General features: G+C 37.8%; 1 protein-coding gene across 2 annotated transcripts; it reads left to right on the forward strand.

Moving 5' to 3' along the window:
• The first annotated feature begins 2,267 nt into the window (after nucleotides 1-2,267).
• Nucleotides 2,268-25,646, forward strand: LOC137246209 (NACHT and WD repeat domain-containing protein 2). Of its 2 annotated transcripts, XM_067780308.1 has the most exons (17): nucleotides 2,268-2,520; nucleotides 2,615-2,703; nucleotides 5,333-5,653; nucleotides 6,059-6,203; nucleotides 6,300-6,525; nucleotides 8,091-8,532; nucleotides 10,241-10,441; nucleotides 16,434-17,282; nucleotides 19,365-19,757; nucleotides 19,821-20,134; nucleotides 20,198-20,301; nucleotides 20,362-20,549; nucleotides 21,825-22,348; nucleotides 22,413-22,801; nucleotides 23,232-23,431; nucleotides 23,771-23,940; nucleotides 24,003-25,646. In XM_067780308.1, exons 1-17 carry the CDS (start codon nucleotides 2,418-2,420, stop codon nucleotides 24,526-24,528), a joined length of 5,184 nt encoding a protein of 1,727 aa, XP_067636409.1. In that variant the 5' UTR covers nucleotides 2,268-2,417; the 3' UTR covers nucleotides 24,529-25,646. The 2 variants fall into 2 exon arrangements, with proteins under 2 accessions (XP_067636409.1, XP_067644714.1); XM_067788613.1 differs by lacking the exons at nucleotides 23,771-23,940; nucleotides 24,003-25,646 and having other exon boundaries at nucleotides 23,216-23,425.

Genomic DNA, 25,646 nt, shown 5'->3' on the forward strand with positions numbered 1-25,646 from the left:
GCGAGCTCTCCAGACAGAAATGCATTAGTAGCTGGAGTGTGAAGCGGCTGGGATCCCGGAGAGTTATCAACATAGATAACTTTTATTTAAGACCAATTAGAAGAAGCACATGGCCGGGTTAATTGTTTCTAATGTTTTGGCGTTAATATTCTTGTTCAAGGATAAAATACCATCTAACTTGCATGCGACGAAGTGTGAAAGTATTCACTTTTCTTATTGCATAACTTCTTGTTTAAAAGACTATAAATAGTAGGTAGGACATACAAAATTGCATCCATTAGGGTGCTCCAAACAAAAAAAATTTTTTTTCCACAGATTCACACTCAACAATTTTGTTGTGATGCAAAGGACCATTGAATCGACAAAACTTCCCAAAACATTTGCGGAGTGTCTATATAGCTACAAATTGTTGTTGTTCTTGCATTAACGATAAAGAAGAAGAGGAAGACGCAAACGAATTCAAAATCAACTGAAACACCAAGTACCTACCCGTTGCGGCTTAGGTAACAGCGACATCTACCTACAAGTCATGTTAAGTGGAATATGCCCTGCGTGATTGTCGGGAGCTGAGAGAAATGAAAGGGTTGATGTCTATTGGAACGGTTTTCCGTCATCCTTTGTTACCTATGTGCCATATTTTGCGTAATTTTTCGAGCAAAACCGAACGCTGAAACCACTTTGGGATAGAATCACGGCAAATCCTTCCAATATACATCAATTATACACCCTGTCGCATAATCAACAAAACAAAATGAAGAATACGTCAGGCTTTTTAATTTAATCTAGCATACCTATCTGGTTGTTTTTTGGAACTTTTACCAATCTCGCAGTTTCACTAAACGTGATAATACCCCACAGCAGTGCTCTTCAAAAGAAGCCCTTATGCAGAGCCAATTAGTTTTGAGACCCTGTTGGCAAGCCTTTCGTCTTTACACCCAACTGCGGTAGCTCTTTGTTTGGCGAGACAATCGCCTGCTTCTCAATTAGTCTTTCTATGACTTATAGCAAGGTACAAATAGCTGTACAATAGCGAAGGCGCAGCTTTCAGTAAAAGTAGGCTGTAGTACAAAACTTTGTGGGAACTGCAACTCTACACTCTCGATGAGAACTCCGGTTGCGTGGATTTCGGTAAACAACTATTTTTGGCGTCTCAGGGGACTGAGAGTGAATGCAGCATGCAACTCCTATCACATACATCTCCAAGACTCTTATGCGTATGCCGCCACTGCACCCTCGTCAGTCAACGATACATGTTTATTTGACATCGATCTACTGGTTATTGTGGACACCACTGCGTTCTTTTTTACATCGACGCTTTGGCTACCGATATACCGGTTATTTTCACAACGGTTCGCTAATCCACCAGTTATTAAGCCCCTTCAACAATTGAGTGAACTTATATGAGGTCGATACTTGCTACTGACACACCGTTCAACCAATTCCACCAGTCTCTTGGCCGCCGGTAACATCCAGTGGTCACCTACTCTGCCGTCATAAGACCCACCGACCAGATGGGCGCTAGCCAGCTGCTAACGGATTCACAGTTTCCATCGGTCTGGCATACGTCAACCGATCCCGGGTTTGTGGGCAGCTGGGACCCTGTTCACCGGTTTCACGTCCGCCTTCCCTTCCATCAACTACGGACGAATATTACCACACTACCATAACTGATAAAAATGTTAATCTTCTTCAGAGGTGGCAGCATATACAGTATTTAAACCCGTTCTTGCCCTGTGAGCACAGCCTCACAGCGACCTAGTCATGAATTCAATACTGTTTAATCACTGTAAAGTGAGCCGATACTATAAGACAAAACCTTGGTCTAACTATAGTATTCTATCACCAAGAAATACGTCATGGCCAAGGTTTGTTGTCTGAAAAATCATGATGGCTTTTGAATTGTCATGAAAACATATCTTTAACCACCCTAATACCCACGTAAGTGGTACACATGTATGTAGGAACACATCACCAAATCCCGGAGCCCTACACATACTATATTTCATTAATTTCATCAATGTACTCCCTTCTTTTACAACAACATCCAACACTATTCATATTTTTTAGCCTGAACATCTGCTATCCTAGTGGCGTTTTTGCAGCGAATTTATTTGCCGCTTGAATACCGACCGTTACATACTACTTACGGATATTATTGATCAAACAACAAAATTTTCATTTGCAATATTTTTGGCCAATTTATGTTACCGTCAATACGGATTTAACATTTTCATTAAATAAATTTCATCACAGTTGCATATCGAGTTTCAGTGAAATCAGACGGAACTGATGGAAGTCGCTAATCTTCGAATTTTCTGGTGGGTTTTAAAAACCTCAGTACAAGTTAATAGTTTGAAGGAATCAAAATTTTGCAAAAATATTTAATTTGAAGAATTTTCTAAAATAAATCATTTAAAATGGATGATCGCACCATCGATTCGATATTTTTGGGCTCGCTTGAGTCTCTGCCACCAATTAGTTCGAAAATTGTTCGCATTTTTACTAGTTCGACTTTCACAGGTGAGCTTAGTTCTATTTAGTATAAACACGAATATTAGATGGGCATTACATAAATGAAATTAATTGACCTTGATATTTCATTTACTCTACTTAGATACAACTATGGAACGCAATACACTAATGGCTAAATGTTATCCACGCATCAAGGACTATTGTCGTGAGAAGCATGGACTTGAATTTCAGGTAATTGCGTCAGTAAAAGTTTGCATGTCTTTATATTCAGACTCAATCACACCAGGACGGATGCAAATATTTGAATGAAATTTGGGAAATTTTGGGAAATTCTGCTTATTTCAACCCTTCTGTTAACGTTCGAATCGCTAAACTGTTGAATAAATAACTTAATATTCTGTATTGCAAAATGGTCTTTATTAGACTACTTTGGAAGTAGTACAATTATACTTCACAATTATTCTGCACTTCGCAACTAATAGCGTGTTTAAATCAAACTGATTACTGACTGTTCAGCTTGTGCTGCTTTTATACTCTCCGTTGCTTCTTCCGCATATTTCTCCAAAGGTCTATAGACGTTTCACCTACTAGAACTCCTGTATCTCCTGCTTGGTAATTAGTTATATGAGTGCATGCATATTTGTAGTATATAGCCATATGCGTGTGTATGTGTGAGTAACTACTTCGGCTGATGACCACATCTGTGTGTGTGAGATAGCTCTTCGTCGCCTTCTACATAAGTGTTGCTAGCTTAAATGTGTACATGTACATAAGAATGGCTGCTTCATGTTTTTGTTGTTGTGTGATTATTTACTAACAGCTTAGTGATGCTACTATTCATCACAATATTAAAAAAAGTAAAACAGGGAGGTCTCAGGCTCCCTGGGAACAATAACTTTTTGATTATTTCTTTATCGTCTTTGTTACTCAATCGAGCAAGAACCGCAGAACAATTTTAAGGAAATTGGCGATACAGATAGACAACAGTATAAAAAAATACAGAGGTTTATCAAATGTGACTATGCCCAGGGAGTAGGGTAGGTCCCTCCAATAGTTAATTTTGATTAACGCTGAGTATATCGACCTTGAACAATGATTTTACCCATATTAACCATATAAACACAGGGGTTTCTAGGGTACCGACCCACTCTCCCGTCTGGAACAGCATCTTTAAAAGTTATAACTGTTAGTCCCTTTGCACTTTTTCAATAACAATGTTAGTAATTTGGAAAAGTAGGCAATGCCCATGGGGTTTGCGCTACTTGAGGCGACGTCGCGTTTTTTCAGGCCGAGAATGTGAAAATTTGGAAGCAGCAGGGACTATTTCGGGATAACTTTATGATTATCTCCGGGACAATTCTCGTCCTTCGGGATTAGCTCGGCATTGATTTAGGAATAAATTTGGAATCGTTCCAATACTATTTTGGGACTAGATTGAAATTATTGCGGGTCATAAGCCACCTTTTCATAGACCGGGTCACCGTTTTGTTTGGCGGGATCAGTTCGGAATTGTTCTTTGGACGTTTCGGGAGTGTTTTGGGGCCATATCGATAGCAAATTTTGGGATTCATTTGGGACTATTGCGAGAAAATCTTCGGAGTAGTTCGGAACTACTTTAGAAAGTTTTTAGATTATTTTCGGAACTGTCGGAAGCAAATGGGACTATTTTGAGACCACTTCGGTATTACTTCCGGGATAATTTCTGGACTTCCACTGAATAATTTCGAGGCTATTTCGAGATAGTTCCGGCATCATTTCTAGACTGTTATTAGGATAGTTTTGTTTCTATTTTAGAAATTATTGCGGATTTATGGATCATTTTGGAATTGTTGTCGGGATAATTCGGCACGATTTCAAGATAATTTCGGAACCATCTTTGAATCTTATCAAGACTATCTTCGCATTACTTTTGGATTGATTCTTTGTCGGAATTGTTACGGAATTATTCTTAGGCTGTTTTGGGTTTGTTTTAATATAGGAGCTAAATCATTACCATTTTAATTTAAATTTTCAAATGAACGAAATATTATGTTTGATTTTCTACGTTTGAATTTATAAAGATTGACAAAGGCACCTTAGATTGATCAACTTTTGTTAATTGCGAAACTCGTACGTGTCGGATTCGAAATCGATGCGCTGTAACATTTTATGTATATCTGCACCTGCAGTTCGTGAAATTTCCATTAATTTAAGACACTCAGTTTGATAAGCCCAGATTTATTATTTATGCCGCACTCCGGTTTTTGACGATATGGCTTTTTAGCTGCGGAGACTTTGGTTGCTCCGATACGTGCCCTTTAACTATGATCAGTACCAATCTTTGTAGGCCGATTCCGATCAATCATCATCAATCTCTTAATCCTTCTTGTATAACTTTTAAGATAGCGGAAATAAGTGAGCTCTTCCGCTAGTTCGTCGAGCAAACCATATGGGCTTCTGCTTCGCAGCATGAGGACTATCGCTTCGAAAGAAAAAGGCGGTGGAAAGAAGTCTCCACCTATTAAGAATGGGTGTTTCCAACTATAATATCTTCGAACTCGACACAAAAGTTGAAAACATATATTTCGTTTATTTTTTCCCAGCGACTGTCTATGCCATTTTTCCAGAATGGAGAAGAGTGCATAAACTGTTTAAGTAGGTTCTAGTAGCACGGTGTTCTATCAAAGCACCTATCATGGAGAATAAATAAAGTTTGGCAAGCCCCACTACACGTAGTGTTTGCTAAACGATTGCCACCTCAACGCACCTCTGTCTGAGAACATATTTAAAAGTTGCAGAACTCCGAAGTACTCAAACTTGGGCTTCTTGAGACCTTTACTTTGTAAGATAAATGCTCAATGTGAATTACATTTTCTTGCAGGTTGTCGACATGCGCTGGGGTGTTCGTGATGAGGCCACCGATGATCACATGACCACCGAATTGTGTATGCGCGAAATTCAGAATTGTCAACGTCTTTCTATGGGACCAAATTTCATAGTATTCTTGGGTCAGAAATATGGCTATAGGCCAATACCCACCTATATTGTCTCATCAGAACTGCAATTGATTTGTGAAGAACTCACTTCGATGGGTGTAGATCGTGCGCTACTCGATTTGTGGTATAAAAAGGATAGCAATGCGGTGCCACCTATGTCGGTATTACAGCCGATCTCATCGATTTTGATAAATTTCAATAACAAGGTAAGAACATGAGAAAAAAACGAGATAAGATCATACGATATAAGATGAGTTGAGATGTTGTAAGATAAGACAAACTCACACGATGCTATGATATGATATGAAGAGAACAGTTGAGATGGGTGGAGAAATAAGTAATAAAATGAGACAAAGTAATGCGAAAAGAGATCATAAAAGACGAGAAGCGATGCAATGTGATTGGGAGGGGAAAGATAATCAGGAAATGATGAGATGTGACATAGTTAGAATATGTATCAGATGAGATGAGCATAAATGCAATGCGACTAGATTATAGAAAATAAGACAGATTGATATGAGTTATGATAGGATGGTGCGAGATGAGAGGCCTGAAGAACTTAGCTTTCAGCTTAACTTAATAATTCTTCGCTAATATTTTTCTTTCTTTAGCGAGTTCCCAAACTACAAGCTGAGGATCAAGCTGTTTGGTGGGATACCTTAAACAAAATGCAAAAACTGTTAAGAAAAGCTGCGGCTTCGTTGGGCGCCAGTGGAAAAATGGACAAGGAATGTGTACATAATTATTTTATGTCAGGTAAGAAAGAGGAGTTTTGGGAAGGATGCAAGGGATCCGCCCTCTCAAATAAACATTCAAGCTCTTATACCTTATACGTTCTCTTCCGATCTATAGTAACTGAAAGGGAGGTCATTAATGGCGTATTGAATGTAAAAAACACGAAGAACCATTGTCTAGCTTATGTACGCTATATTAACAACATTAATTTGCAAAATCTGAAGAAAGCATCACTCTTTGTGGATATTATAAATCGCAGTTTGGACACAGAGTCGGCAAAGTTGCTAGGAGATTTGCGAGATGTTCGTTTACCCAATAAAATTGAATTGAGTAATATGCAAAAGTTAGTATGAACTTTTTATCTAGTAGGAAGTAATAAGTGTTTAAGCTTTTAGAACAGCATTAGAGCGGCCCAAAATTTGTTCTAGATCAATTTCTAGTACTAATTACTCAAAATAATTTAGTAATAATTACGATGTTTGTAGTAAATACTTCGAACTTACTACGTAGTAATAGTAACTTAAAATAGTTTTAGTACTAATTACTTGAAACTATTTTGGCACTTATGACTTGAAAATATTTAAGTACTATATATTTAGAATTATTTAAGGATTACGTAACTTGAAACTCTTTAATTGCCATCTCCTTGTAAACATTTAGTACTATTTTTTTGAAACTAATTTAGTACTAGAATTATTTTGGTGCCAATTACTTTAAACCGTTGAAGTACTTAATACTTGGAACTATTTTAGCACTTATTACTTTAAAATATTTCAATAGTCATTACGTGGAATTGCTTTAGTACTAGTCAGCAGTGTTCAATTTCTAAATAATTTTGGCTTTTAACACTGATTACTTATGGCTATTTTAGCAGTAATAACTTATAACGATTTTAGTACTTATTAAACTTTTTAAGTACTAAATATTTAGAACCATTTTTGCACGAATTGCTCCGAACTATCTTAGTATTAATAAAAATAAAAAAAAATAAATGTAAGACGCGATAACCTCCGAAGAGATCTAAGGCCGAGCTTCTCTTCCAACTTGCGTCGTGCTCCTCTTGATTTTCCCTACAAATTGGCCGGACGGGACCTACATGTTTTATGCCGACTCCGTACGGCATCTGCAAGGCAGATGAGTTTTCACTGAAAGCTTTTTATGACAGAAATACACCCCTAGCACTTGCCAAACACTGCCGAGGGGCGACCCCGCTTCGAAAAATTTTCTTCTAATTGAAAAACCCTATTTCTAAAATTTTGATGTTGCTTTGCCCGGGGTGTGAACCCAGGGCATACGGTGTGGTAGGCGGAGCACGCTACCATCACACCACGGTGTGATTAATTACCCAGAATTATTTTAGTACATGTTTTTTAAAACTGTAAAGCATCAATTCCTTGGAACAATTTTAGTACTAATTCCTCAAAACTATTTGGTAATAATTATTACGAAATACCACAGCACCAATCACTAAGAAAATCGTTAGTACTTATTAATTAAAACTTTTTTAGTATCTATTTTTTAGAAGAATTTGTGCGCTTATTATTTTGATCACCTTCGGTATTAATAACTTAGAGTTGTTTTAGACTAATTACTTAAAACTGTTTAAGTACCAATTGCCTAGACAAATTTTAGTACTAATACCTGAAAAATAATTTAGTGCTTATTACTTGGAACTATTTTAGACCAATTACTTAGAACAATTATACATAGTATTAATAAAATCGAACAATTTAAATACTTAAAATTCTAGTACTAATTATCTAGAGCTATTGTGTTAGCAATGACTTCAAATCATTATAGTATTAATTACTTAGAGCTACATTTTTAAGAACTAACTTGTTTTAGTACCAATTATTTAAAATTACTCTAGTACTAATTACTTTTTATTTTTAATTTTACTTCTCAAAGATATACCGTGGAATGGATTGGTCGCGAGGGTCTAGATATTGAAACTCACGAAGAATATCTCAATAGTTTTATATCACATTTCTACAAAAACATTGTCAAGCTGGTGGATCGCGCTATGCGTAAAGAAGACTCAAGTGCACAGGGACAGATAGTGACTGAAATCCTACAGCATTTGCACGCTTGTAATAATTCGGTTAAAGTTTTTTATGGACGTGAAGATAATTTAGAACATATCAAGCGCTATATGCTGGGGGATTCAGATAAACCACTTGTCCTTTATGGCGACGGAGGTTGCGGTAAGACGTCGATGCTTGCGAAAAGTGCTGCGCTAGTGGCCAGTGAATGGTTTGCAAGTCAGCGTCCATTAAATGTGATACGTTTTTTGGGTACGACACCCGATTCGAGTGCACTAACGCCAACATTGATATCGATTTGTCAGCAGGTAAGTGCATGAGATGAGAGTTATGAAATGTTCATAGTTCGTTGTTTCTCTCTCTGGTGATTTCGAGTTGCTTTATTTTATGTGCATGATATTCAAATTCTTCGCAATTTTTTATAACTCAATGCGTTCGAAAAATGTGAATTCGGGCTTGGCGTTTTAAGGAATTCGTATAAAAACAAAACCAACATATCGATATTCTGAACAATTTATGAATCTGTTGTGATGTAGATCTAAGTTCAGACCCAGAAAAATGAGACAGCTCTATTGATGCCAGCAAGGCTCAGCACTTCCATAAAATTGTCGGTTGTATCATACTACTATTTTTACCTGCGGCTTCGCACGTGGATTATAAAATATAAAATGACCCCGATATAGCATCGATAAGATTATTTCAATAGTCTAGATACATAGATGGTATCGAAGTAATCTCGATATAACCCCGAATTTATACCCAAAGCAAACTCAAAACTTAATGTTCAAATACACCCTTTCCAAAAGTGTTTCAGAAAATTTCAGATATTCATATTAGCCCAATAGTATTTCAGAAAACCCCAACTTTATTTCCAAAACGCAAGTGCGCATATCCAGCAGTTTTAACGCTGCCACCAGCATGAGCACCGAATGTTAACTTGTCGGGGCCATCACTACATCATGTGTGAAAATAATGGAAACGCGGCGTGGATCATTTAAAAAAGAGAGTTAAACTAAGTGGGTTCAGGGACTTTGGATTGATAGACTGACATCGGAAAGAATCATGTGATATGGGACTTGAACTGGTGGTTCTTGGTATTGGGTTGAGTTTTTTTGAAATGATGTTGGAATAGACATGGTTTTTAAAACAATCCCCAAACCCCTCGAGAACCAACCCAAATGGCCCCGATATCAATAACAGCAAATCAAACTGTTCCCATACCGTTCTTTGAATTTTAAATAAACCTGCAATAAAGTAACGCGTGCCGATTGACTTTAGCTTAAATTAAATTTGTTTAGTTTAAATGCACATTAGGGTGTGCCAAAGGCGAATGGTGTCCTGGAATTTTAAGTACGATGTTCTTGGAACAATTAAAAAAAGAATGTTTCAAAATGTTATTTTTTTTTTACTTTTGTTCGCTAGCTGATAGCTGTGACAAGGAAATATATCCTTGATGCTCTAAGGCAAAAAAAAACCACTAGTGTTAGGGCCAATTAATGGTGACTTATAACCATAAAACCATATCCAGATAAAACGCCATAATCATACCATTGCCAAACAATTGGTGGTTTCTCGCCATATCCATAACATAGATATATTTGAGTTGTTGAATTTAATAACTTTTTGTAGATTTTATTCATTGTTTTGGATACGTTATGACTAAGAGACTTATTTTTGTCGAATATGTTTGCAATTTTTTCCGTTTTCTTCATTTTTATGAAACTCACGATTTTTAGGTTAAGGCACCATTAACCAATCACATTGGAGATGGTTATGGATATCGGTATGGTTACGGCTATGGCGTTAGGGTTACGGAAGTTTAATTGGCCCATTAGCCGTTTGAAGAACACAATGGAATTTTTTTGGCTATGAATACTTTTCAAAAAAGGGCATTAAATATATAGAAATTCCAAATGAAAATGCATCGCCTTAAAACGACACATCCTAATATTTATATGTATATACATATTTATAAAATTTATTTAATAGCACCATACTAACATTACTCTAATGCAGATATCTTACAACTATATGCTACCATTCGAGAATATACCCGACGATTTAGTACCTTTAACGGCACATTTTAAGCAATTATTGACTTATGCGAGCGAGAGTCAACCTCTAACTTTGTATCTTGATTCAGTCGACCAATTGACAGGTACACAAGATTCGAATAAAGTATCCTGGATACCAACACGTTTGTCCCGATACTGTAAGGTGAGTGGGCGTGACAAGTCAGATTCAAATTTTTATGTCAGCACGTCGCTCTCGTATAATTCACTTTTTCTCTACGAAACAAAAGCATGAACCTCGTATGCATGCTTTTTATTCATAAAAAAAAAAAAAAAATAAATAAATTTGCATGAATCCCACTTTTAAATATACATGATTTTATACATAATATATATATATGTACTATATATCGATATATTTAGTGATGTGCAGTGCCGTGGACCAGTGCATTTGGACCAAAATCGTTTCTGGTGGGTAAGACTTGTCTGGGTGAAGCCGCGCCCCAGATTTCAAATTGTTAGTTAAATTAATCGGTGTGGTAATAATATAATTCGATTTTTGAAAATTTATATTTCGATATTTACTTAAACTTTTCTGAAGAACCAAATTTTGTAGAATGATATTAAAATAATAAACTAAATCCACTACCATTACCTAACATTACTCCCCCTGAATTTAACTTTGTAAGTATATTACTTTGAATTTTGTAATTTCCAATATATATCCAAATACATATTTTGTTTTCAATTTTGAATTCTTGATTATCAAAAATTTTCAGTGTATAAAATTTAGTACTTGAGAAAAGATTAAGTAAATATCGAAATATATGTACATACATACATGCAGTTAATCAACAAAATAAATACACACTTGGTTTATGCTGAAAAAAACTCAAATGCAGTGGCTCACAGCTTAATTGATAATTTTCATTTGAAATATCGCAAATTCCCTAAAAGAAACCACATTCAAAAAAATGTCAAAGGTTATTCAAAGGTAAGGAGAATTAATCAAAATTTCAAAAATTACCATCAAAATTTTAAAATTTTTTTTCAGAATTTCTAGAAAATTTTTGAGTATGCAGTTTTGTAGCCCAATAAATTTTAGTATAATAATGTGCAAGTTAGAAATAGCTCAAAATTTTTCCTGAATTTTCAGAATTTTTTTCGTCGAGGGTGTTGAGCAATTTCTACCATACATCGCGTGAACAAAAAAGCATTTTGTTTGGAAGAAATTGCTCAACACCCTCGACGAAAAAAATTCTGAAAATTCAGGAAAATTTTTGAGCTATTTCTAACTTGCACATTATTATACTAAAATGTATTGGGCTACAAAACTGCATCAAAAATTTTCTAGAAATTCTAAAAAAAAAATTTGAAAATTTTGATGGTCATTTTTGAAATTTTGATTAATTCTCCTTACCTTTGAACAACCTTTGACATTTTTTTTAATGTGGTTTCTTTTAGGGAATTTGCGATACTTTAAATGAAAATTATCAATTAAGCTGTGAGCTACTGCATTTGAGTTTTTTTCAGCATAAACCAAGTGTGTATTTATTTTGTTCAGTGACTATATACTCTAAAATCGAATTATTCATTATAACAACAATTGGGTTAATATAGAAGCTTTAAAGATATCTGTTTCATAACAAACGGATGAGTCATCGATAACACGTCGATTGCCAACTTGTTCACCACTAAAAGAGGTAAGGATAACTTGTCGATAACTTTTTGATAACGAATTGATAACTTCTCGATAACACGCCCATAAGAAATTGGTAACATTCCGATAACAAGTTTATAACTCTTCGATTCGATAACATATCGATAAAGAATCGATTATTTTTCGATAGTAATTCGATAGCATTTTGATAACACATCACTTTTTGAAAACAGGTTGATTATTTTCGATAACAAATCGACAAATCTTTAAAAGCAACTCGATATATTTACAAAAGCAAATATACAACTTTTTGATAGCATATCGATAACGTTTCGATAACCCTTTGAAAATAAATCGATAATCTATGTTATCAATTGCAAATATACACCACTTCGATAACAAATCGATAACTCGTGCATACTATCTCTTCAGTAACAAACGTATAACAAACCTATAACTCGTCTATAGGAAATGGATACCGCGTCTAATATCGCTCGATAACAAACCGATAACTCGTCTATAGGAAATGGATTGCACGCCTAACACCGCTTGATAACAATTTGATAATAAATTGATAACATGCCTCCCGGTTTCGGTTTTGACTTCTGATCTATCCTTTCCCTTCATCACCTTTACTATTTTCTATCGTTTACTTTACTTCACAAGCTCCTTTCCTTCATTAGCTGTCTGCTTTCGCTCACATCAACTCAGCCACAAACATACATTACGCTACAGCATAGTGTTTTAACTTGCGCTTACATTCTGAATTCTCCCATACAACATACCACTTCCAAAGACTACGCTTATGCCTACACTTTACCCTTACATTCTGCACTCCCCCATACCGTGAGAAAAGATATTTACACATCAACGACGGATGGGCCACAGATCAAAAAGACCAAAAGCAGAGCAGCACATAGATACATTCTGAATGTCAGCTTTGAAGAAATTTTCAATCCTGAAATACCCGATGGTTCCAAAGACGGATTAATAAGGAATGAAAGTTATTAGCCGAAAAACACCGGGGAAACCGATGAAAAAACCCAAAGCAGGTGAAAGGCGACATTAACCGTAACTGCTACACAAATGCTCTGAGAAGAACGGTACGTCAAACAAGTAAGGAAGGCTAAGTTCGGGTGCAACCGAACATTACATACTCAGGGAAAATCACCATTTAGCAAAATGAACCCAGGGTAACCCTGGAATGTGTTTGTATGACATGTGTTTCAAATGAAAGGTGTTAATGATTATTTAAAACGTAGTGGGCCTTAGTTCTATAGGTGGACGCCTATTCGAGATATAGCAATAAGGGTGGCCATGAGTGACTCTAGAATGTGTTTGTACGATATAGGTATCAAATTAAAAGTACTAATGAGGGTTTTAAAAGGGAGTAGCCCTTAGTTGTATATGTGAAGGCGTTTTCGAGATACCGACCAAAATGTGGACCAGGGTGCCCCAGAACATCTTCTGTCGGGTACCGCTAATTTATTTATATATGTCATACCACGAACAGTATTCCTGCCAAGATTCCAAGGGCTTTTGATTTCGCCCAGCAGAACTTTTTCATTTTCTTCTACTTAATATGGTAGGTGTCACGCCCATTTTACAAAGTTTTTTCTAAAGTTATATTTTGCGTCAATAAACCAATCTAATTACCATGTTTCATCTCTTTTTTTTATATTTGGTACAGAATTATGGCTTTTTTCATTTTTCGTAATTTTCGATATCGGAAAAGTGGGCGTGGCCATAGTCGGATTTCGGCCATATTTTATACCAAGATAAAGTGACTTCAGATAAGTACGTGAACTAAGTTTATTTAAGATATATCGTTTTTTGCTCAAGTTATCGTGTTAACGGCCGAGCGGAAGGACAGACGGTCGACTGCGTATAAAAACTTGGACTGGCTTCAACCGATTTCGCCCATTTTCACAGAAAACAGTTATCGTCATAGAATCTATGCACCTACCAAATTTCACAAAGATTGGTAAATTTTTGTTCGACTTATGGCCTTAAAGGTATTCTAGACGAATTAAATGAAAAAGGGCAGAGCCACGCCCATTTTGGAATTTTGTTTTATTTTTGTATTTTGTTGCACCATATCATTACTGGTTTAGTTATATACTGTAAAGATTTTAAATTTTGTGTTAAAATTCGGCTTTAAAAAAACTTTTTTTTAAAAGTCATCCGATTTTGCTAATTTTTATTTAGCATACATATAGTAATAGGAGTAACGTGCCTGCCAAACTTTATCATGATATTGTAACGAATTTACTTGCAAATCCTCTTATTTGCAATCTTCTGCCAACGTTCGTATCGCTAAATTGTTGAATAAATAAATCCAATTTTGAATAATGGAAAAATGGCCTTTATTAAAGTACTTCAAAATAACACTTATACTTTGCAACGAATAACTTGCTTAGCAACGAATAACTTGCTTAGCAACGAATAACTTGGTTAGCAACCAAACTGATTGATAGTTCAAATGAAACTCTACTATTCAAAATAATACTGCTATTGTTAGATATCGTCTTAATCGAAACTGATTGACAACTCAAATCAAACTGAATTCCAGCGCCTCTACATCTGTCGCCTTTTATACTCTTTGATTTTAACATTCGCATCTTCTAGTCGCTTCGAGAATCTACTAGTCCAGCAGCTCTCAAACTTCTCAGCTGTAACTACAATTGCACAATTTTATAGTTTTTCTCATTGCATACTTATAGGAGTATCTCAGATATATGCATGTGTTTGCGCATTGACTCTCCGCTGCTCGTATTCGTACATGGTACATATGTGTAGACGCAATTATTTATTCGTTTATCTAGATACATAATGATTGAATTATTGATGTGAATGTTTGTAGTTTACAGTCTCTCGCGCACACATAGGCGTATAAGTAAATGCATCTGTGTGTGACATCTCTCGGCTGCCTTATATATGTGTATACATGATTTGATTATTGACGTAAATATCGCTTAGCCAGGCCTTAGCATCGCCTTAGTGATGGTATAGCTTAGTGATGCTATATATCCGTGACAATATCTTCAACGACTGCGAAATTGCAGCTTGCAAAACTTTTAAATTACCTTCTTTTAAAAGTGGACGGTGCCACGCCCATTGTCCAAAAGTTTACTAATTTTCTGTTTTGCGTCATAAGGTCAACGCACCTACCTAATTTTATAGCTTTATCCGTCTTTGGTAATGAATTATCGCACTTTTTCGGTTTTTCGAAATTTTCGATATCGAAAAAGTGGGCGTGGTTGTAGTCCGATTTCGTTCATTTTAAATGATCTGAGATGAGCGCCCAGGAACCAACATACCATCAAGATACCTCAAAATTTACTCAAGTAATCGTGTTTACAGACGGACGGACGGACGGACATGCCTAAATGAATTTCTTTTTTCACCCAGTCATTTTGATATATAGAAGTCTATATCTATCTCGATTAGTTTATGCCGTTACGGATTACCGTTATACGAACAAAGTTAATATACTCTGTGAGCTCTCTGAACTCTGCTGAGTATTAAAATACAGAATGGAAAAGGTTGAAGATCTTAAGTACGGGTATCGCAATTTAAATGAGTACAATGCTTAACACACCTTCAAATGCTCGCAAACCAATATAGATATCTGTAATGAATTTGCGTCTAGCTTAGGTTAAAACTCTCGACGCGTTTGAGTGGCAGAGACATATGTAAGTATAAAGGCGTTAGAGAGGATCGCATTGACCCAGTTTTTCATTCGAATGAACAAAAAAGCATCGAAAACAATAAAAATTAAGTATAATTTAACAGTTATTCACAGTTTAATACGTCGAGATGCGAAATAAAACAATTGAATTTATGTCCACTTAAGAAAGAAAGAGTTGACTTAAGATCATTTCGGTTGCCATTTAAACCATATTAAATTTTACGTTGTGACAATTGCTACCATTTGTAGTGGACACAAGTTCAATTGACGTTATGTCCGTTCGCCTTATGTCGCCCCTCTAAGCCCAAAATAGCCACCATTTATTTATATATAGATAGATTGACTGCAACCATTTTTTGGTCCATTTCATAACGAGCGGTAGGTTAATAGAGCATACGGCTCTCCGGCTGCGGTACCTCGGTTCTGTGCATCACTAAAACCTAGATAGTTAAGGGCATGCGCATTCGATTTATTGGTTCCAATTGTATAAGTTTTCCAAATTGCTTGACTTGCGCTGCTAAAACACAATCAGTATTTGGAGAAATAATGAAATATTAATTAACTAAAAAAAATTTACAAAACTTGTAAATACACAACAAAGCAAATTGATTCATTTAATCCAGCCAACCAACACAAAAAAAAAAACCCCGTCTCAAGCACCTTCACGTATGTAACCACATAAGCCTGTAAGTCAAATTCTTTACGAAAGCATGGTAAACACGCACCCAAGCATGTATACACCCAAATAAATTTTACTTAACTAATAATGCATCTTTTCTCCTACCGCACGTGCTGCATATCCTGATCTACTCCTGATCTTCTCCCGCACAATCACCATCCATGCAGATCATAATTTCATGCGCCAACGAAGAGACCAATCCAACTGTATCGCAAGAGTATTATGTCTTACGTAAAATGATCGATATCGAAGAGAATTTTATTGAAGTAACGGCCTTAGGTGAAGATCTTGCTATTAATGTCATTAAAATGTGGATGAAGACTGCATGTCGCGACTTGAATAATTATCAGTGGCGTTTAGTTGCGAATGCAATAAGCAAATGTTCTCTGCCCATATTTGTTAAGCTCGTCTTTGCAGAGATTTGCCGTTGGCGTAGTTATACCAAACCACAAGATACACATTTGGCAAACACCGTTATGGATTCAATTATGATGCTATTTGAACGTATCGAAAAACAACATGGTCGCATTTTGGTTTTTCATGCGCTCGCTTATATTACAGCGGCCAAGTCGGGTTTGTCTGAGAGTGAATTGGAGGATTTGATTTCATTGGATGATAAAGTATTGGATGATGTGTATCAATATCATATGCCACCAGTGCGTCGTATACCACCGCTGTTGTGGACGCGCATACGCAATGATTTGCCAAATTATTTGAGTGAACGTGAAGCGGATGGTGTGAATGTGATGAATTGGTATCATCGACAATTTCGAGATACAGCTAAGGAACGTTATTTCAAGAATATGAATATGGCAATGTATTTTCATTCAATGATTGCTGATTATTATTTGGGCATTTGGGGTGGTGGTGTACCGAAGCCATTCCGTTATACAGAGATACAGCGGCATCGTTTTGGTTTAACCGAGAAGGAAGGTTCGGCTGACCGCAAAGTGCCAATACAACCGTTGGTTTTTACCAGTAAAGATGGTAGCTCGAGGCGATACAATTTGAGGAAGGTCGGTAAACTAAACTCTTATATTATCCCTATCCCTATCCCTATCCCTCTCCCTATTCCTTTCTCTATCTCTACGGCTATCCCTATCCCTTTCGCTATAACTAATAGTTTAGGTCGATTTGTATGGACGAAAGTTAACCGATATCGCGCCATCGATTTTTCGATAGGATTTGGTCTCAGGAAAAAAAGTTCCTATACGCATACCCAAAAAAATAATTTTCGAGTCTGCGAAATTTCATTTTTTTTTTTACTTTTCTCGACTTTGATTTTTAAGATTTTTTTCATGACCTACTAAAAAAATTTTCATATACATATATACCCTGTCCGACCCAAAAATGTCCACTAAAAACGTTGGCAATAACAGTTTTTTGAAAAAAAAAAAAAAATATGTATTTTTAGCGGACATTTTTGGGTCGGACAGGGTATACATGAAAAGTTTACAATCAAATGAAAATTTTTTAGTAGGTCATGAAAAAAACCTTAAAAATCAAAGTCCAAAAAAATCAAAAAAATTAAATTTCGCAGGCTCGAAAATTATTTTTTTGGGTATGCGTAGTGGAACTTTTTTCCTGAGACCAAATCCTATCGAAAACCGATGGTGCGATATCGGTTAATAAATCGACCCAGTCTAATAACCATCCTATTAAAAGGAGACAAGAGTTGTGTGTGAGACTTGAAGGTGTGGAAACAAGCGCAGGGATAAAAAATGTAAAAGATCTTGGGAACGTCGTCTAATATTAGACTAACAACGTTTTTTTTATCTCTCAGGAGAGAATACTTGAGGCTCGTGATGTACGTACTGCCTGCTTACTAACTAATTAAACCTGTTGTTGTTTTTGTGTTAACAGTACTTCGCCACATTCAATGGGCACGACCACTCAAAACTAATCACCAAAGTCCTCTAAGGGGAGTTCAAGACTGTTTCAACAGGGGCGGACCATAGGGTGATTGGTGTTATAGGCGTAGGTTTCACATTACAATTGAAAAGATGGTTGGTGTCATGTGGGGATATATCGCATGCAGGACATACATTGCGTATGTCGGGGTTGATTCTGGACAAGTAAGAGTTTAACCTGTTACAGTATCCAGAACGAAGTTGGGCCAGGGTGATTCGTGTCTCTTTCTTCTTCTGCAAGGGTAGGATATTGCATATTAATAACAGGGTTTACTGGGCGCGTCTTCGCAAAAGCATTTACCGATTCCGTGTGGATTTGGCTTAGGGCCTGCTTATGCTTATCTTTATCAAACGGCTGTGTTGGCAGGTGCCGGATCTCGTCATAGTGTTTATGGAGATGTTCCCTTAACATCCGTGGAGGCGGGGACAGATGATGTTGATTTGATGTTGAGCTCTTGGCCTCATAATGTAGGTGGTGTTCGGGAGTTATAAGGAGACATCCGGTGTCAGTTATGATAGCAGCATTTTCACAGGCCTGCAGCCTTTTCCGTTATATGTATTTAAGACCAGGCGACCAAACTGGTGACGCGTAGCTCATCAGCGGCCGGCCAATTGCTTTGTACGTGGTTAGCAACGTTTCTTTAGATATCTTTTCCCCAGGTGCTACCGGCAAGCGACTTGAGGATTTTTTTGTGGCTTTTTACGTTAGATACAATTTCGGTAGCATGCGCCTTGAAGGTCAGAGTATTATCGAATGTTACCCCTAAGATCTTTGGGTGACTCACAGTCGATAGTGTGACACCATCGACGTGAACGTGAGTATTTACCAAAAGAACGGTACTTAACTGGGTCCAGGTGAGGCCACTTATTGACCGACCAGTTCAATCAAACCTCGTTTTAGTTGGGTCGCTCTTTGATGGTGGTATGACTAAGACTGCGAATGTATGTATGTCTGCCATTTAAAGCTTCTCGGAAAATATGAAAATTGTAGGCGCCTTTCGAAGTCGGCGTAAAACATTTAGATCCTGTCAATTTGTGAGAAAAAATTAATGGTACCAACCCATAAATCGTGCCAAGCGCGTCCGTGCAATGAACTACACCAGAGGCCACACACGGTTCCTGTTTTAGGATTATACAAATTTTTTTTAATTCATCTTGTCTTAAACTAATCTCTACTTCCCTTTACAGTTCGGCGAATTACCCTTCCATTTCGTGCGCTCACGGCGCTTCAAGGATCTCTTTCAGCATGTTTTATTCAATTACGATTGGTTGCATGCCAAACTGTCAAGTTGTCCACTACAAGCTGTGTTAGCCGATTTCGAAGATGCCTCTGCTAATACGGACGATAAAGAAGCGCGTCGCGAGCTAATGTTGGTAGCAGATGCGTTGCGCCTCGGTGGCGCAATACTTGCGGTATATCCAAATATGTTAGCACCACAACTCATTGGACGTTTGCTACCCGAAATTGGTGGTAATAATAATATAAAAATGTTACTGCGCGCCTGTGATCAATCAGGACCGAAAGATTGTTCGCTAATACCAGTGAATCATTGCCTACACACACCAGGTGGTCCATTGAAAGTGAGTTGCATAAACCCTTGATCTTAAATCTAGCCATATTTCTAACTTTGTTATTTGTTCTAGTACTCGCTTGAGGGTCATCAGTTTGCGGTATTTGCCTTTTGTTTAACCAGCGATCTTCGTTATATGGTTTCTATCTCAACGCACTTTATCACCTTTGATCTTTCGACCTCAGATTTAACGCGTGATGTTAATCCGGGCATTGAAGGTATTATGCAACAATTAGTCCTGAGTCCAGACAGCAAGTGGGCTGCTGCATATTCGAATAATAATCAGACTGTTTTGCTGAATATGTTATCGAGCGAATTTGTTGTAATCGATAGTCCATTTGAGGAAGATGACGGACCGGTCAGTGGGCTCTATTTGCTAAATCAGAGGTACGTTAACTCACTCAATTTAAGCAGCTTAAACTTTTGGAACGCTGAGCGTTGGTTTTTTAGTCTTTTTATAACTTGTAAACTCCGCTGGGCTCAATTCGATATGCGCGGAAATTTGTTGGGTGTACACGATATCTACGGGGATGTTAGAGACTGGGAAATATTGAGTAAGTCTTTATTCTTTCAGGTTAATATTTTAAATTGTACCTAAACTCCTGTGACTTTAGGTATGGAATTTATGCGCCCCATTGACTTTAATGTCATCTTTTGGTCTGGTTCTATAAACGAAACTCGTTTGCGTTTGGAATCTTGTCGTAAAGAGGTACATTCTGAACCTTTGTATCTTTACAGTGCTATGGCTATGAATAAGGAACGTACAAGGATTTATGGTTGCGCGAATGAGAATAATTATGAGGTGAGTACTAAAAGTTATTGTTTGTTTTACCGACCTCGCGAGTCCCTCAAAAGTTGTGACTTTACCAACTTGTCTTAAGAAAGGACCGTGATTACTGTCTACCAAATATATTCGCGTATTTATCGGACTTATCTTCCACCGACGTATGCAGTGAGTCATCTAGCACTAAGCTGTGCCCTCGCAAATTTTTTGCCGGTGACTCCTGCCGAACAAACCAACTACTGTCGACGAGAGGGAGAGCAGACATTGCTAAAAGCTAATCGCCTTACTGGTACTGTTAGTCACCCTGCTGCTCACTTAGTGCACGGAAATCTGCTGACCTCCCGACACCTCAAGGTTTGTGGAACCTCTACTTCACCTAGCATTGACTAAGAGCTAGCTCAGCCTTCGGAAAAACCCAACTCACAACTAATTGAAAGAAAATCTGTCATTTGGAGCTTGAAGTAAGCCGTTAATTCAAGTTCTCTCTCTCACCATATTGTATTTATAAAAGAGTTTACTAGGCTTAGCAAGAGTGGTCTGGGAATGCCTGTCCTCGCTCTCAATCCCTTGCAACCACTTTTAAATAAATGTTATCAGACGGCATCTCGAGCAACAGTCACCAGAATTTCTTGGCCCGACTGGGATCTTGCGAACTTGTGAATCGGGCGTGGCGGGCTGTACGGAATCCACAGCTCAGCGTCCCGATTAGTTTGCCTTTGAGCAGACGGGCATCAACTTAGTTGCGCAAACGCTGGACATGTGCTACATTTTGCTGAGTAAAACGAACAGAGGCAGATGGCTGGCTCTGAGTCGTGTTCATTGAGTTCATAAATTTTTTTTATCTTTGGAGATTGATGTTTAGAAATTGAGCTGTCTCCTCCTTCTTGTAGCGATAAGGGTACTGCCCGAAGGTTTTTTGGAGTTTTATCGATGTTGATGGTCCTTTGCCGGGTATTGAGCCGGAACGTTCTGGAAAACAGCACTGATCTGGTGGACCATCGTAAAAAAGATTTGATACAACAACGTTAAACCTTCGAGATCAACCAACCCTCTGCTTCCGTGAGGAATTTGGGGTCACCAGAGCCCCGCCTGCTAAATAAACAGGATTCGCCTCGGGTAACTGAGATTGACAAAAGATTGCGCTGGCAACCCCCTTGAAACGGTTGTGCTACATAGTCCCTTGAATCCACTTGAGCCGTGCAAAAGGCTCAACTGACCAAGGCCATCCTTGTTGTACAGCTGAGGCCATTTAAACGGTTAAGTGCTGATTAGCCTTCATTTTAATTCCAACAGGTCAGTATTTTCAGTTTTGAAGAAAGCGATATCAGCTGGATACTTGAAGATCAGCTGCCCAGATATGAAAATGATGAAAAAGAAATGTTACTGCAACTGCGATTGGATCAAGATGGTCGTATGTTACTCGGCACAGCGGGAAAAGGTTTTGTCATTTGGGATTTCGGAAAAGATGGTGAACGGCTGAGTGAGGATGCTATGTACTTTGCGCTGCCGCATGGAGTACGCAACATTACGACACGCATTATGCAATCCAACTCGATTATGGTTAGCTCAAAGATGGATTATGCGGTAGCTGGTGTACGTAAAAATCTTTATGTTTGGTGTCTACATACGCGACAATTGGCAAAAGTGCTTGACGCTCACTTTGGACGCATCATACAATTGGAAGCGCTTACAATAGGCAATTGGAACAATGTTGTGACATCATCGATTGATCGTTCGGTGAAGGTGTGGAATATCAATAATATATTCGAGAAAGTGCACGTAATCGATCGACATGAATTGCAAATCGATAATATAAGGTAAGAGGGAGACAAAGTCTTCTATGGGTCTAAATAGAAATCTCTCTTTTTATCTACAACACAGCCTCTCCGAAGTGGACTTGGGTGTTACGGTAACACGCAGCTGTGTTGGTGTTTGGGATACACGTTCAGGTCGTTTACTTTCCAAATTGGCTGATAGTCCGCTGGGTGCGATTGTGACGCATGCTGAAATAACACCCGATGGTCGCTATATTATCTCATCGGAGACGGGAAAGTTTCTTGTTTGGAATCGTATATCGGAGCAAGTAATCTATCGTGATGATCAACCGGGTATACAACAAATAACGCTCGTGGACTATGGCTACAAAGTGTTGACAGTTTCATGTCCGAACATTAATAATAAAGCAGCTGCGGCATTGGCAGAAGCGGCTGCTGCAGCGGGAGATGAATCAAATCGCTTGACGGCCATAACGACTGTGCGTGCGGTGCCCGGTAAGTGATCGGTTCTAGCAATGTGACAAATCCATCCGTACTCACAAACTTTTCCCTAGCCCGAACAACATCCATATCCCCATCACTATCACTATTCCTATCACTATCCCTATCACCATCCCCTTCCATAACACTATCTCTATTGCTACCTCTATCCGTATCCCGATCTATATTGAAATCCTGATTACTATCCATTTCCCTATCTTTATACCTGTTTTTACCCCTATCCCTATCTATATCTTTTACTTAACCCTAACCTTCTCAATGTAAACCTCCCTATCCTTATTATTACTCCAATTGCTCTCCCTATCTCTACCCTAACCCGATCCCTATCTCTACACTATCCCAATGTGATCTCTATCTCTACCCATGCCGATCGCTATCACCATTCCTATAGTAACTCTCCTTTTATAGTCTTTGTTTTTTGTAGAAGGCAATATACTCTTTCGCTTCGATTATCCAATACGTATGGTACCTGGTTTGCCGTTTAGACAGTCTGTCATTTCGGCTGATGCCGCCTATGTGATTGTGTGCACGGTGGATAAATTAAACAAGGATTGCTTGGCCGTCTACAGTGCTACGAATGGGACATTTGTTACAAAAATACTTTTGAAAGGCTGTGGGATTAAGGTAAGTTAAGATGACGGTTGTAGTCATTTTATGAATAAACAGTAAGCATACCAAGACGGATACTGTACAACAGCTCACGTCGGCTTTTACCAATAACGGCTATAAGATTGTCCCCTTTCTAGAAGCCCTTATAGCCGGTCCACCAGTTCGGAAATCCCTTGCGACCCATGAAGCGGGTGGTATCTTAGGGAGACCAGATGAATAATTGGTTTGAAGAGAAAGAGCACCAACATGGGTGCCTGTGTGCTACTGGAGCCCCGTCTCTTTGGCCGTACACTTTTTTTCTGTCACCCATTACAGTATAGATTACTTATATCTTTTAAACGCTCTCACTTTCAGGAGGTGATTTCATTAGTGCCAATGCCACACAAAGCCAATCAAGTCGCTGTAATTAGCACTGAAAAGGGTAGCATAATGGATATTAAAAGTAAGAAACATATACGTTCGATACCCAAATGGGGTGGTTCGATAACAAGAGATGGCAAATGTGGACTCTATGCGCCAACGAGGTAACAAATACAAATAATTTTTTCAACATCAAAATATCCTAAAAACATGCGTCACATTCTAGGGGCGGCTTAGAGATGTTAGAGCTACGCAAAGGTAGCACAGTAAAAACTTTCATACCTAAAGTGGCTGAAGGTGTATTCTCTGTGATTTGTTTATTCACTGAAAACGATGAATATGTTTGTTATTATCATAGCGGACGCAAAACTATTCGTGTCTTTCGCTCCTCTGATACCGAAATGTTAGCCAATTATCGCTTGCAAGCTGAATTGACTGCGATCAAAAGTAGCAAGGATGGACGTTGCATTGTCTTGGGTACTGTCGATGGTTGTTTGTCTGTGCTGGGAATTGTTGATCCACAAAAGCAAGAAATGTTTGAATATTTAAGCCAATTGCCATCGCGCGATGAGAATTGGAAAGCTAAATTGGCTAAACAGAAGGCTCGTGTTGGTTTTAAGGCCGCAATTCGTGTGGCGACAATTTCGTCGTGTTTCGATAAGAATGTGCGTAATGGCACAGAAAATGGTGTTGCTACTGAAATGGATGAGGAGGGCAATGCAATGGTGGAGATCACAAATGGTGGAGAATAGAATGTAAAAAAACATTGTTGAATATTTATGTAATGCAATTTTTCTTAAATATTATTATGTATGTATTTAAAACAGTGGTGGCCATATTGCGCTATGAAATTTACAAATTCACAACATTGTGGATAAGGCAAGTGTGATAACTTCTGCATAGACATCAAAATTACAAATAGAATCGATCACCTGATTTTCAAAGTGATTATCGTGATCTCATACGTATCTCTTTCTATCACCCGCTGAAGATAGGCGACCGTATGCACCTCATATTGAATATCCTGTCAAAACGCTGCCAAAACGCCGAAAAGTAGCCATCTTGCACATCCTGTCAGGCAGTTGACGGATAAGATATCACACTTGTTATATCCACAATTATTCACAATTTATACTGTACATTGTGAATGATAACTAAGTGTGATATCTTCTGCAAAGACGTCAAAATTCCAAAGTGAATGGATCACCTGATTTGTATTTGACTATCGCTGTCTCATTCTGTATCTCTTTCTATCACCCGCTGAAGATAGGCGCCGCCATATTGAACACGCTGTCAAAACGCTAAAAAGTAGCCATATTGAACATCCTGTCAGGCATTTGACAGATAAGATATCACACTTAGTTATCATTCACATTGATTTACGAATTCACAACATTGTGGATAAGGCAAGTGTGATAGCTTCTGCATAGTCGTCAAAATTACAAATAGAATCGATCACCTGATTTTCAAAATGATTATCGTGCTCTCATACGTATCTCTTTCTATCACCCGTTGAAGATAGGCGACCGTATGCGCCCCATATTGAACATCCTGTCAAAACGCTGCCAAAACGCCGAAAAGTAGCCATCTTGAATATGCTGTCAGGCAGTTGACGGATAAGATATCACACTTGTTTTATCCACAATGATTCACAATTTATACTGTAAACTAATAAGCGCAGCGGGATAGTGTGAGTGGTTCGATTAATGTTATTTGTTATATTGTAGCAGCGCCGCACTATGAAATGTACCATGATTTCTATCTTATAAATTGTGACGTCGCTGGTTTAGCCACCACTGATAAATTTATTGTGTAGTTGCTTTAAGCGCTTTGAAAGAACAAAATTGAGGAATGTACAAAGTTGTTTATT

This window comes from Eurosta solidaginis, chromosome 1 (genome assembly GCF_040869045.1).
Source record: "Eurosta solidaginis isolate ZX-2024a chromosome 1, ASM4086904v1, whole genome shotgun sequence".
Taxonomy (NCBI): Eukaryota; Metazoa; Arthropoda; class Insecta; order Diptera; family Tephritidae; genus Eurosta; species Eurosta solidaginis.